Raw genomic sequence first — 14,534 nt, 5'->3', positions numbered from 1 at the left:
TTTGAAATTTGAACCTTATTCCATAGTAATTTTGCATTAGCTAACAAAAGTATTTACATTTATTAAAATAATCAAGCAGAACTGCTAAGCTAGCTAACACGGTTGGCCATCATCTGATAGAGAGTTCTGACCAACAAGAAGATGCTGGAGATAAATTAACAATAAATAGACACTGATCCAAGCAACTTTACAAGGAGAAAACACAGTGGATTGCTTCAGTTTGATTATCATCAAACATCAATCTGATTTACTCTTCGACTCTTCCTTCTCTTGCTTTTGGGGTCGAACTAGTAGCTTAAATGTCCATACTGCCAGAAGAGTTGCCTCTATTGGAGCAAGCCAATATACAAGTATATGCTCCTTAGTTATATGATCTCCACGGGCATAAGCCCATCCCATCACCTACACATTTTAAAAAGCTCTAGTAGTTCATCTCTGTTTTCCAAAGTTTTGGCAACAAAAACAGATGTATGATATGTGCATCAAATGCTAATGATATTGATATCACTTACAGAGGCTGGGTTCATACAACCGCCAGTCAGATCGGAGCCAAGTATGTGAAGAGCTAATTTAGAGACACTTGATATCCATGTCTTCATGAAGAAACTTCCAGGGATCTTTCTTGAAAGCCCAAGAGAGATGGTAACAATTGCAAATGTAAGCAATCCTTCAGTGAGTGCGCCATGATGGATGTCGACATTGAGGCGTGGCCCAAATCCTATTTCAGGAAAGTACTCAATAATGTACCTAACTCCAGTGATAGATCCGATTACCTGGGAAGTGTAAAAGCCGAATGACACATGATTTACCAAGTAAATTGCCTTTGTGTTATAGTTCAGACTCAGTTATATTGCTTATTGTAGATACTCAGATGATACGATCAATTATTTCCAGAACATTCATAAAAATTGTTTAATTGTCTCAGCATAATAATCGAAATTGTTTCCAAAGAACATTGCAAAAAATGCCTAGATCATTTGTCATTAACATGAGAGTTTTAATCAATCTCTCTCCAAATTGTAAAAGTACCATTTCTAGTGCCCTATTATTAGCTGTTAGGGTGCATTTGTCTTGAAGTTTAAGAATTGAAAGTTAAAAGTTACAAAAGTAAAAGTTAAAGAGTGTTAAAATTAAGGGAGCAAAAAATGACAGAAGTTATGAGTAACAACTAACTTTGTTTCTTACAATATTAAAAAAACAAAGGGAAAATTACTATATAGTCCCTATATGTTAAGAAAACTAACTACTTAGTCCCTATATTTGAAAAGTATACCATTTAATTCCTTTATTTTTAGTTCGTTAAACTATTTAGTCATCCATCAATTTTTCCGTTAGTCAATACTAGTCAAACTACTATTTAGTTCATTTATTTCAATAAAACTAATTAATTATTCCATGTATTTTAAAAACAAATTAATTAATCTTATAATTTGGTTCTGTTAACTCTATTCCCTCCAGTTATTTTTTACACTCAAACTACTCTGATCCTCTCCCACTTATTTCTCTCCTACTCTTCTTTATCTCTCTCCCAGTGTTATTTCTTTTCTACATCCACAACCTACTCCCCCCTCATTCTCTCTCTATTTTTCATCTTTTGATAGAGAATAGTAAGTTGTATGTACAAAAAGGTTAATCAGTTCCCCTAAATATCCAAGTAATCAAGACGATAATTCAGAAAAAATTATTTTTCAATAAAGAAAACACAAAAATGATGTTCACAGAATTGAATGAAAATACTTGTACAATTCAAAAAAAAGCAAATTCAAGTCTCCAAAACAAAATTCTGCATTTAAAAATATGTTTTTGAGAATATTGTATTTTTTAAAATATAGGGAACATCTAATTAGTTTCACTAAAATAAAATGACTATATAATATATATTTTTTTTAAAATAGAGAGATCAACTCATTAGTTTCACTAAAATAAAATAATGAAATAGTAATTTGACTAGCATTAAAATCCATTGACTAACAGAAAATTTGACGAAAGGACTAAAGAGTTTAACGGAAGCAAATATGGAGAGTAAATAATATATTTTTCAAAATACAAAGACTAAATAGTCTCTAAAATACAGAGATCTAAATAGTAATTTTTCCAAATACAAAAGGTATTTATTTATTATATTATCGCAATTTAGCTAGTGACAAATGTTAAGGAAATTAAAAAAATATTTTTTTTTCTTCTCTATAGCCGCCCTCTCCCCCCTCCTTCCCTGATAAGGGATAGGTAAACAAAATACAATTAAAGGGGTTAATATCACCCTCACTAACTCTTACCCTCCCTCTAAAGTCCAAATAAACATTAACTTAGTACATAAAAGGCCATCATAAAATTACAAGAGCTATTACCTCCTCGTGTTTCAATTTGGGCATGTTTCATTCCGCTATCACATGCATTAAGCAAATTTATTATGGTTTTACAGATATCACCACGAATGAACTAGTGGAGATGGAGATGAAGAAGAGTAATAATAGTAGAGATGAACACAAGAAGAAAATAATAGAAGGAAACGAGGGAGAAAACATAACCATTAATGTTGTTAGAAAGGAAGGACATAGAAATGGATCATAGGAAAACATTGATCATTTATGACAGCTGTAATTTACCATTTTTATATAATTTTTTCTCATATTCAAAGATAGATTTAAAAAAATATATATCTAAGAAAATGATAAATTAAAAATTGAAATTTTTACAAATCAAAACAATTTCATAATCTTATATGTTTAAAGAAAATCAATATTTTTCAATGTATGATGAATGACATGACATAAAATAGTTGCTAAGCGATTTTCAGAATTGTAAGAAAACAATAGAAAATAATTTATTTTCTTAAAAAATATTTTCACGAACAAGTTATTATCCATGGAACAAATGGAGCTTTAATTTGATTGTTGCGTACCATTTAAAACCATATGTATGCAAGGAATGTGATATATGCTCAGTAAATGCAGAAGTTATAAATGTAATTAATTACATCTACAATGTTGGCCATTTATTTTTTTAAAAATTGGGTAAGTGTAATAGCCATAGTAGTGATTATATAATAATGCTTACAGCCATTAAGGTGGTGATTTGCAAAAGGACTCTATTTAAGGATTGTTAAAAAGTACTGTTACTTTGTAAACTTGCCAAATACCTTTTAAAAAACCACACTGAATAAATTCCCTAATAACTACCAAAGATCCTAACTAATATCGAATGTTCCTAACAACATCAAATAACCTTCAAAACATGGAAATTCTGAGTCAAAACAAAATGCACCTCAAGCTTGACATTGGCGCTAAAAAAGGCTATTCAAATAACAAACCACCATTTCATGGATTTTATCTTCTTATAGATGCATCAAACTCTGTAAGATTGATGAAGCTTAGCCTTGAGTTCTAAGTGTAGTGCCACCATCTGGATCCTAAACTTCCAACCTTAGATTTGATACCATTTACTCCAAAAAAAAAATTAATATATTAATTCTTTGTCTTGTACCGGGCCATTTAATATGTATATTGATTAAGCCAATTTATTTATCATATTGTTCTATCATCTCCGTATCAAAGAATTTATAGGTCTTGGATATTAATGCGGACCTAATGTTTAATAGAGCTTAATGGTGAAAAATGATCTATATAGTCGATGCCGACTAGTTTGTGATTAAGACTTAGTTGTTGTTATGATTGCATTGTTCTATCACCTCCATTTCTCAATTATTATATCAAGTCAACACTCAACACCGATTGAAAAGTTCAAAAACTTAACCTCTCTAAAAGAGCAATCATCAGCAGACCATTTTTCACTCTATAGATTGTATTCATTGTTTCCTTACTGTAGTTAGTGTTAGCAAAAACTAACAGATAAAAGTGCTAAGTGCATTAGACAATCCAAAGGGCATCACTAACCTGTCATACAATCATTCCTAGGTTTTAAAAGCAATTTTCTATTCATCACCTAGCTTAATGCGTATTTAATGATACCTACTATGCAAGTCAACTTTAGAGAGCCAACAAGAACCTATAAGGAAATCTAACCTATTAAGTCTAGGAATTGGAAATCTATACTTAACAGTGATCATGTTAATGGCCCTACTATCCACACACATTCTCCAAGAGCCATCTTTCTTAGGTGTCAACATTGCAAGCACAACACATGGACTAAGGCTAAGTCTCACAAACCCCTTTATTCAACTTGCCTATTCTACTTAGCTTGCTCCTTACGATTCATCCTATAATGAGGAAGACTATGTAACTATGAGAACAAATAGTCACCCTAGATAGATGACCTGCTCTGATACCATGTAGAAAGAGATAATTCTCCTTGATTTCAATTAATCTGTACATGGGTATATATATACAATTGATTCCTATAATTGTGTTCTATTAATTAGGAAGAAATCATAAATAAGAAATCCTAAATAGAAATACAGAATATAGAATATACAGAGAAATAATATAGTGATTGACTTTCCATAACAATCCACAATAGTTGACAAAACACATCGAACAACATTGCAATGCACATCACCTAAATCTAGCTCACCCTTCCCAAAATACTCTCTAGGTCCTATAACTTCTTCCTTATAGTCTGAGGAATCATTATGTTCACCCTCATGCTCATGTTTGCATGCTTGCTCTAAAGCTAATGAATGATGTGGGCATTGAGAAGTAATATGACCTTTATCGTGTATCATGACCTTTATTTATTCCTAAATAAAATAAAACTCTACTTCCCATTTTTTATCTAAAATAGGTAGTCCTAAAATCTCTAGAAAATGCTGCATCACTAAGTGCAAAGGAACTATATCCTCCAGGCATCAATAGACCTTGTAATTATTGTACAATCAATAATTAGGACATAGGAACAACAAACGTAATTTTAATTATGTACCTAGACGTAGAAAGGTAGAAGAAAAAGAGTTTTGTAGTGTCTTAGGCTCAATGTACATGTCCCTATATAAGCAAAAAATAGAATGTTAGTAACGTTCAAGAGAGGAAAAATAAAAGAGACATTATGTAACATTAATAAAATAGCTAAGTACCAAAAAAATGGAGTTCAGTTTTGGCTAGGTAGAGAAAAAATAGGAATCTAGTTTTAACTAGGTCAAAAACATGTTTTTAGGTAAGGATATTTCTTTGGAAAAATATAAATGAAAATAAAAGGCTATGAAAAAGGAAACTGGATCAAGTCCTCGCGAATTATACGCACGTCCACCCGTTACACTTGGCTAGGCCCATCCTTGTGCGCACGAGTCCACCAACTCTTGTAGTTCTTCAAAAGCCTATGTAGGTGTCTCCCAATGTAAAGTGGGGAAATTGTGTTAGGGTTTGAGAACTCTAACAGAAAAGAATAGAAGAGTAGAGAGAAAAGAGAGAGAGAGAGAGAAAAGAGAATAGAGAGTAGTTATTGTATTTCTTGTAAATTCTGGAATGAATACAAGAAAGATATAGCTGAGTTATTTATACAACAACTATCTCATAACTGCCTCAGCTGTCTCATCTTGCCAACTGTAGAACAGCTCACTTGCCAACTACAAAACAGCTCACTTGCCAACTACAGAACAGCTGGCTCCCTAACAACTCATCCACATTTCCCTCCAATTCCTTACTTACCCAACTTCTAGAATATCTAATCGTATTCTCTTATATTTCTTTCTATAGTACGTAACAATACTCCCTCCTTTAGCACTTTCTTGTCCCCAAGAAAGGGAGACTTCAGGAAATTGCCCTTCAATAAAGCTTCTATCTTCCCAAGTGGCATCCTCTGTTGACAGATTAAGCCATTTAATAAGTCCCTGTTCTACTCTCTGGTGTCCTCTTTCAATTATTCTGGTCTGCAAAACCTGCTCAGGAACAACTTTAATCTGGTCATCTTGCATAACAGGTAAATCAGTAGCAACCACCACACCATCCCCAACCTTCCTCTTAAGCATGGATACATGGAAAACAGGGTGAATAGTAGCTGTTGGAGGCAAGTCTAATTGATAAGCAACTTTCCCAATCTTAGCAAGAATTCTGAATGGCCCATAAAACTTAGCAGAAAGTTTAAGGGTTTGTCTGACAGATACTGAAGTCTGCATATAAGGCTGAAGTTTCAAATACACCCAATCCCCAACAACAAATTCCCTCTCAGTTCTCCTCTTGTCAGCTTGCTGCTTCATCCTATGTTGGGCCACTTGTAAATTTTCCTTTAAGAGATTATTAAGATGCTGTCTCTCTTGTAACAATCTCCCTACAACCCCAACTGAGGAATCAAGAGTAAAATTTTCATGAAACAGAGGTGGACTATACCCATACAGTGCTTCAAATGGAGTAATCTGAATAGCAATTTGATAAGAGGAATTGTATCACCATTCTGCCATAGGTAACCAAGAGCTCCAATTCGTAGGCCTCAAATGAACCATGCACCTCAAATAATTCTGCAGACACTGATTAACTCTTTCAGTCTGTCCATCAGACTGAGGGTGATAGGCAGAACTAAAATTAAGTTTAATTCCCATACTTCTAAACAATTCTTGCCAAAATAGGCTAGTAAACACCTTATCTCTGTCAGAAACAATAACTTGAGGAGCTCCATGCAACTTAAAAATGTGATCAATGAAAAGTTTAGCTACAGAAACAGCAGAAAATGGATGTGCTAGTGAAATAAAATGGCCAAATTTAGTAAATCTGCAAACAACTACCAAAATAGTGTCTTTCCCCTTTGACTTGGGCAATCTTTCAATAAAATCCATAGACACCTTCTGCCAGGCTTGAGTAGGAATTGGTAGAGGTTGTAATAACCCTGGATAAGCACAGTGCTCTCCCTTACATCTAGCACAAGTATCACAGGTATGAACCCACTGCATGACATCATTAAGCATAGCAGGCCAAAAGAAAATTTTCTTTAATTTCAAATAAGTAGCATGAACACCTGAATGGCCTCCCACTGCTGAACTATGATAAGATTCCAACAACAACTGCCTCAAATTGGTAGTAGTCCCCACATACATTCTATCTTTATAATACAAAATACCATTCTTCAATTGATACCCAAAAACTGCATCCTTATCCAAAAATAACTGCTGGAGTAAGTCAGAGGCTTTCCCATCATTTTCATAACTAGCAATTAACTTATGCATCCAAACTGGAACCACCACTGAATACATAGCATAAGAATAAGAATCCACGTCAACACACCTTCTGGATAAAGCATCTGCCACCTTATTTTCAATGCCCTTTCTATACAAAATTTTGTAATCCAGACCAAGCAACTTTGAAATACCCTTCTGCTGCAAATTGTTATGTAACCTTTGCTCCAAAAGATACTTAATGCTTTCATGATCAGTCTTAATAAAGAACTGCCCTTGCTCCAAATAATGTCTCCATTTGCTGACTGCAAAAGTAATAGCCAATAATTCTTTTTCATATACTGACATAGCCTGACTCCTAGGACCAAATGCCTTAGAAATATAGGCAATTGGATGCCCTTGCTGCTATAAAACTGCACCCATTCCCCAATTGCTTGCATCAGTTTCCACAATAAATGGCTTAGAAAAATTAGGAAGAGCAAGGACTGGTGCTTCAAACATCAATCTCCTCAAAGTATCAAATGCTGTTTGGGCTACCTTATTCCAATGAAAAGAATCTTTCTTCAATAATTCAGTAAGAGGCCTGCAGATAATGCCATAGTGCCTTACAAATTTCCTATAATATCCAGTAAGGCCTAAAAAACTTCTGAGTTCTTTAACAGACGAAGGCACAGGCCAATCAACCATGGCAGCCACCTTCTTAGGGTCGGTAGATACCCCTGCCCCTGAAATTATATGCCCCAAGTATTCAATCTCAGTTTGCCCAAAAAAACATTTAGACTGCTTTGCAAATAATTGTTGGGCCTGTAGTACTTTGAAAACTTCCTCCAAATGCAGCAAATGAGACTCCATATCCTTGCTAAACACCAAAATGTCATCAAAAAATACTAACACAAACTTCCTCAAAAATGGTTGGAAGATGTGATTCATTAAGGCTTGAAATGTTGCAGGAGCATTAGTGAGCCCAAAAGGCATCACTTTGAATTCAAAATGCCCATGGTGTGTTCTAAAGGCTGTCTTAGGAATATCCTCGGGCAACATCCTAATTTAGTGATATCCGGCCCTCAAATCTATCTTAGAAAACACTTTAGCCCCATTCAATTCATCCAATAGATCTTCAATAATAGGGATGGGAAACTTATCTTTTATTGTTTGATCATTCAACCTTCTATAATCAATGCAAAACCTCCATGTGCCATCTTTTTTCTTCACCAAAAGAAATGGAGAGGAATATGGGCTAGTGCTAGGCTGAATTATTGAAGATTCTATCATATCAGCTACAAGTTTTTCTATTTCAGCCTTTTGATAATAAGGATACCTGTAGGGTCTAATATTGATGGGCTGAGCATTTGATTGTAAGGGAATAGCATGATTGTGACTCCTAAATGGAGGCAACCCCTTAGGTTCTGCAAAAACACCCTTGTACTTCTGAATTAAATCCGGCAGGCTCTCATTTGGAACAGAAACAGCAGTTGCAGTAGCCAAAGAATCTATTGACAGACTGGAATTCACAACACAGAATAAAGGAGTTTGAAAATCCACCCCTCCTTTGCTCAACAAATTATCAGAATGCCACAAACCAGATTGCAAATTTTCCTCACCAATTCCCTGCAATTGAATGCGTTGGCCATCCTTTGCAATTGTAATACAAGATGTAGCAAAATCAAAAAGAACAGGATTATGATCTTTTAACCAATCAACTCCCAAAATCATGTCAAATCCACCTAACTCCAATATTTTGAAGTCAAACGTAAAGTCATTATGTTGCATTTTCCATTTAAATTGTTGACATAGATGGTTACAACCCAATTTTCTTCCATCAGCAACAGTAACTGCTTTAAATGGAATCTGTAGCAAGTCTAATTTCAGTTCCTGTTCTATCCTCCTGTCCATAAAACTAGTGGTACTGCCACTATCAATGAGGATCACCAATTGCCTATTTTTGTGAATCCCTAACATTCTTATAGTGTCAGCCCCATGACTACCCTCTAAAGCATGAACAGATAAGGTGGAACCAGCCTCTCCCAATTCTTCTATATCAGCCCCCACATCATGCCACTCCTCATTCAATTCTTCATCTTTCCCATCCATACACAAAGCATTCAATGTCTTTGACTTACATTGATGGCCCGGAAAATACTTTTCACCACATCTAAAACATGGTTTAGGTAAGTTTCTTGTTGGTGGAGTCTGATTGGTAGTAGGTTTTGAGGTCTTTGTGGAAATATTAGTAAGCTTGTGATTACTACCTACTGATTGTTGCTTGGTAACAAGGGGGTTGGGTTTATTTTGAGAATCAAAATTTGGTGGTCTAGGAGGGTATTGATAGGTTTGATAAGGTCTAGAATACTGAAAAGAAGAATTGAAATAAGTTGTCGGACTATTAGTCATGGCTTTGAATTTGGAAGAATTAGTTGCAGATCCAGGTTTCTTGGTGTTTTCTAACAATTGTTCTTGCAATCTAGCTATTTCCACAGCTTGGGAAAGAGTGACAGGTTTCATCATCTTTACCATTAATCTGATTTCATCTTTTAAACCTCCTATAAATCCTGACAAAAAGTAAGATTCCCCCAAATTAGGTAATAGCCTCTCCATCCTTATTCTTAAATCCTCAAACTCATCTTGATATTCCCCCACTATCCCTTACTGTCTCAGTTTCATAAATTCCTCCACTATATCTTCTAATCCATCCTCCCCAAACCTACTACAAATTTCCTTCTCAAATTCCTCCCAAGAATGTTTCTCTCCTTTTTCCCAATTGTGAAACCAAGCATCAGCCCTATCAAGCAAGAAAAGACTTGCTAATTGCACTCTTTGATCTTGAGGGACCATATACACCTCAAAATACTTAACACATTTTCTCAACCAAGCCCTAGGTTCTTTACCTTCAAAAGTAACTAATTCAATTTTAGGCAATAATGGAGACATAGCACCCATGTTAGGAATAGGTAATAATCCCCTATTATCTGCAGGAATTGATTGGATTATAGGGACTGAATGTACTACAGGAACTGGCTACACTACAGGGTTAGATTGCATTCCCCTGTTTTCGACTCTGCTTCCACCCTCATTTGAACTACTGCTGCCCTTATTCCTTTCCACCACATGAGTGATCATCATTTGTCGCAAGTCCTCCAAAATGGCATTATTGGTTAAAGAAGTCTTGTTTAATTCCTCTTTCATCTCCTTCTTGAAATCATTCAGTTCCTCAGCATTCCTCTGAGTTACTTCCTGCAAATTTCTCATTTGCTCCTCCAATTCTGCAATCCATACCATTTCTGGGCCAACCACAACAGACCTAGTCATGGCTGCAACCTTTAAGAAAGAATTACCCACTAGTTTCTTGGATGCAAAGCTCTGATACCAATGTTAGGGTTTGAGAACTCTAACAGAAAAGAATAGAAGAGTAGAGAGAAAAGGGAGAGAGAGAGAGAGAGAAGAGAATAGAGAGTAGTTATTGTATTTCTTGTAAATTCTGGAATGAATACAAGAAAGATATAGCTGATTCATTTATACAACAACTATCTCATAACTGCCTCAGCTGTCTCATCTTGCCAACTGTAGAACAGCTCACTTCCCAACTACAAAACAGCTCACTTACCAACTACAGAACAGCTAGCTCCCTAACAACTCATCCACATTTCCCTCCAATTCCTTACTTACCCAACTTCTAGAATATCTAATCATATTCTCTTATATTTCTTTCTATAGTATGTAACAAATTGTTTGTTTCAAACAAATGTGTACAAGAGGTTTATCACTAACCTTTGAAATATCTCTTTTCACAATGGTTGGAAACTTAGAACTAATCAAGATGATGATCACATTTTTCTTGTGCCATTCATGACATGATTGTTGCTTAGCATCTACATGAAGAAAATTCTTCCCATGAATTGTAGCTATAATCTTCTCCAACCTTGTCCAATATTCAGAAATATGCGGTCAGTTTTCTTTAGAATAGTCTCTTTCCCTTAAGAGAGAGTTTCATAATGAGAAGTATATTCACCAACAAATACTGAATGTCCAGATGTTAGTGATCATCATAAATTAAGAATCCTGAGAGTAATGTCACAACCAAAATGGCATTGTTTACAACATATTATTTAATAAAAGGTCGCATAATGAATATCTCCTCCACTATCCTCCACTAAGCTATAACAACAGACTTCAACTGGATTGAAAATATTGTGTTACAAAATTCTGGTCAACTCACAATCCCTATATCCATAATTGGAGTGCTTACTATAGTATTTTTATCCACAAGCTTTGCCATGCCTATAGAATGCATAGTAAACCAAAATCTGTCAGCAACCAACCCAACTTAATATCAAACTCAAATTAAACTGCTTGCCGTCTAACAATACACCTCAGAAACCAGTCAGTTAAACACCAACATAAATATCTGCACCAATCGGCCCCATCAACCAGTAAACAGCCTTGGTGGCAAAAATAACTAGTGAAGACAGGAATGCAAACCAGACAGAGAGCAGCCTCAATAATCAATAAATAAGATATAGCAAATACCAACTCAATGATGACAATATCAATGATCAAAGATGACAGAATTTTGAGGGTGGGGTTTTTGAGAAAGGCATAATTGTTGATGAGGTTTCAGAAATGGTAGACATCCCAGAACAATTCGAGCATTATCAGTTTCTCGTCTTGGTAGTTGAGATGTTCTATTCACACAACACTTAAATTCAGTCATAGCAATTTGAATTTGTGGTAGGCAGGGTATCAAAATAGCAACCGATATATTCTTTGCAAATTCATTTAAGAACAACAAAAGACAATGTCCAAATGGTAGTTCAAAAATTAGGGGTTAAGAGGTTAATTTGGTATTTCATTTGCAAAAGATGTAGTAACGAGTATGATGGCAATGTCAATATCAAGGGTTGCTCTGAGGGGAAAAAAATTGATGTGGAACCTTCAGAGATCAGAGAGAAAGAATAACAAGAAATTAGAGATATGGAGAGAAGATGGGGGAGGGAAAGGGAAGAATATCAAAAAGAAAATTTTTACATAATGTTCTAAGCTAGCACCGTCATTACCACTATTGTTGTCATCTACCCTCACCACCACCATAACCAGGAACACTATGATTGCCATCAATACATTAACAATAATCATTATCATCATCAATGCCACTACCATGTCATTATATCACCACATATATTACTAGCCACCCGCATATTAAAATCAGAGTTGGTTGTGAAGGAATCAGGGCCATCGCACTCATAAGCTAACAGTACTAGCTTGTCAATACAATTTTGTTTTTGATACAAATTGCAAAATTCTTATATAAATAGATATTCAAGGACTTGAATAATACCCAGAATGCAACTAACAAACAAGTATAATATATACATCAAATAAAAACATGGTTCCACGATTTATATTCATTAACGTCAATCATCAGTAACTAGCAACAAACAACAAGGAGATCTAACATCATCATCAGCAAAAGGAGCCATAATTATAGGAAAACCAAAACAAATGTTCAAAAGCACAACAACAAAGTCAAAATTGACTCGTCCATCTAAAAGAAAATGCAGAAAGGCCTAAACATACTCCCTTCGACTTTGCTTTTACTTTGCTACAAAGTGAAACTTTTTAAAGAAAAAAAATCTTGTAGCAAGAGTTTTGTACGATTTAGGTTGAAGGCTAAAAAGGACATGAAATGGCACCTAGAGAAGTAGGGATTTTGTGCATCAAAACCTACAAAAACACCCAAAGAAAGAACCGTTTTGTATTGATAATAGCCATTACCTTTACTTCAGCATTTACAGCTGTTAGACAACATAACTGCCACTATTTGAAATCCATAATACCACCATCATCACCCCTATCTTTAGCTTGCTAAATTCATATAATTGTAAAATTTAGTTGTGATATTTTAACAATATAATCAAATTCACAATCTGTATTTTGGTAACAAAGCAGTCTTTAGTTAAAAACTTATAATTCAGTTGAATCTCAAATTTAAATTTGGGAATACTAAAATATGCAAATCTCAAATTTTCTGCACTCAATTTGCAATTTCATCAAACACTACTAACTAGTTGAGGTTGGCTACATGACCCTTCTGCTTTATTAAGGACAATCAAATTAATTGCATCAAATTACTTTTTTTTTTTTTTTTCTTTCTCTTATTGAAAGGGTGGGTAAGGACAGTAGTATAAAGCAAAAAAAAAATGCACTTATAAGATTTGCTAATAATAATGAATTCTTCATCTCTTTCCAAAAATTTAAGATCTACAAAAAAAAAAATAAATTGCATAACAATGGAAAGCTGCACCCACATCCAATTATTGTGAGATAAAGTTAGAAACAATAGGTAAAAATGACTGGATTAGAGATGATTCAAAGCCAAACCCATCTGGACTCCAAAAATGCTGACATTAAAGTCAATAACATAGTGATTTTTTTTTTTTCAGAAAAAGAAAAGGTTAAATTTTGCACATTAGAACTTGCAATTTCACGCAACCCCAAAACATAAAAATAATTTGAAACTCAAATCCAAATTACTCAATCAGAGTTATTCAGCTACCGAAACAAACACAGAAAGCAAATCAGAATAAAATAATGATCAAGCAAAAACGAAATCAAAATGAACAAAAACCTGAGCAGGGATTCTAGCCCCAACAGTGAGGAGAAAACGACTAAAATCCCCAGAGATTGCAGGAGAGAAAACAGTAAGAGGATTGTAAGCCCCTCCTTTGGTGATCTTGCCCAAGAAAGCAAAGAAGATCATATTAATGATAGACAAAGTAGCTTTGATGGCCTCGCCTCTGGGTTCGTGATGCCCCACTCCCAAAACACGATTGACAAACATCTTTATCAAAGCTCCTGACCATACCCACATGAAAGAAATGACAAAGTCTGATATGATCAAACGAAGAGTAACTGCAGAACTCATTTCCACCAAGAACTTTTGTTTTCTCTGTAACTTAAACTGGGTAATGCATGTAAACGGACGTTGTTTATATTAAGGAAAGTGAGAGGTGGTGATGGTGAACTCACGGCTTCCTGCTCTATTTCCTATTTCTCGTTGGTGAGGCTCTCCGCTTTTTCCCAGCACCACCTTCGTGTTCTATGATAGCAGCCGGGTCAAAATAGGAGAGTCGTTAATTCATTTTCTATTTAATAAACTTGTATTTTATTCACCACAGAATAAAATATTGCTAGCCCTTTCCCATGGTTTTTTTTTTTCTTTTTCATGTATCTTTTATCTGCTTGGTTTACCTTTTTTTGGTTTTTTTATTTTTTAAAGACTTGGGTTTACGATTGGTTTAGTTTATTAGTGCACTGAATAGTACATAAGCAGTGACGAAAATAGGGCTATATGGTAGCCTTTATCCTCAAAATATTTATTAAAAATATTTTTATTAATTAGTCTTTTAAATTTTTTATTGATTTCAACAAAAATTTATAAAAGCCTTATATATATATATATAACTTTTTTAATTGACCTTTC

At 34.6% G+C, this 14,534-nt stretch overlaps 1 protein-coding gene across 2 annotated transcripts; it reads right to left on the bottom strand.

Moving 5' to 3' along the window:
* Positions 1-14,227, bottom strand: LOC110659776 (probable aquaporin SIP2-1). Of its 2 annotated transcripts, XM_021817819.2 has the most exons (3): positions 13,680-14,227; positions 513-773; positions 1-402 (listed from the first exon to the last, which is right to left on the bottom strand). In XM_021817819.2, exons 1-3 carry the CDS (start codon positions 13,974-13,976, stop codon positions 238-240), a joined length of 723 nt encoding a protein of 240 aa, XP_021673511.1. In that variant the 5' UTR covers positions 13,977-14,227; the 3' UTR covers positions 1-237. The 2 variants fall into 2 exon arrangements, 1 of the variants encoding a protein (XP_021673511.1); XR_009147611.1 differs by lacking the exons at positions 1-402; positions 13,680-14,227 and adding an exon at positions 4,879-9,264 and having other exon boundaries at positions 635-773.
* Between the last annotated feature and the right edge of the window lie 307 nt (positions 14,228-14,534).

The sequence above is a fragment of the Hevea brasiliensis genome, chromosome 3 (assembly GCF_030052815.1).
Source record: "Hevea brasiliensis isolate MT/VB/25A 57/8 chromosome 3, ASM3005281v1, whole genome shotgun sequence".
NCBI lineage: Eukaryota > Viridiplantae > Streptophyta > Magnoliopsida > Malpighiales > Euphorbiaceae > Hevea > Hevea brasiliensis.
The sequence above is the reverse complement of the archived record's forward strand: the minus strand, read 5'-3'. Positions and strand labels throughout refer to the sequence as shown.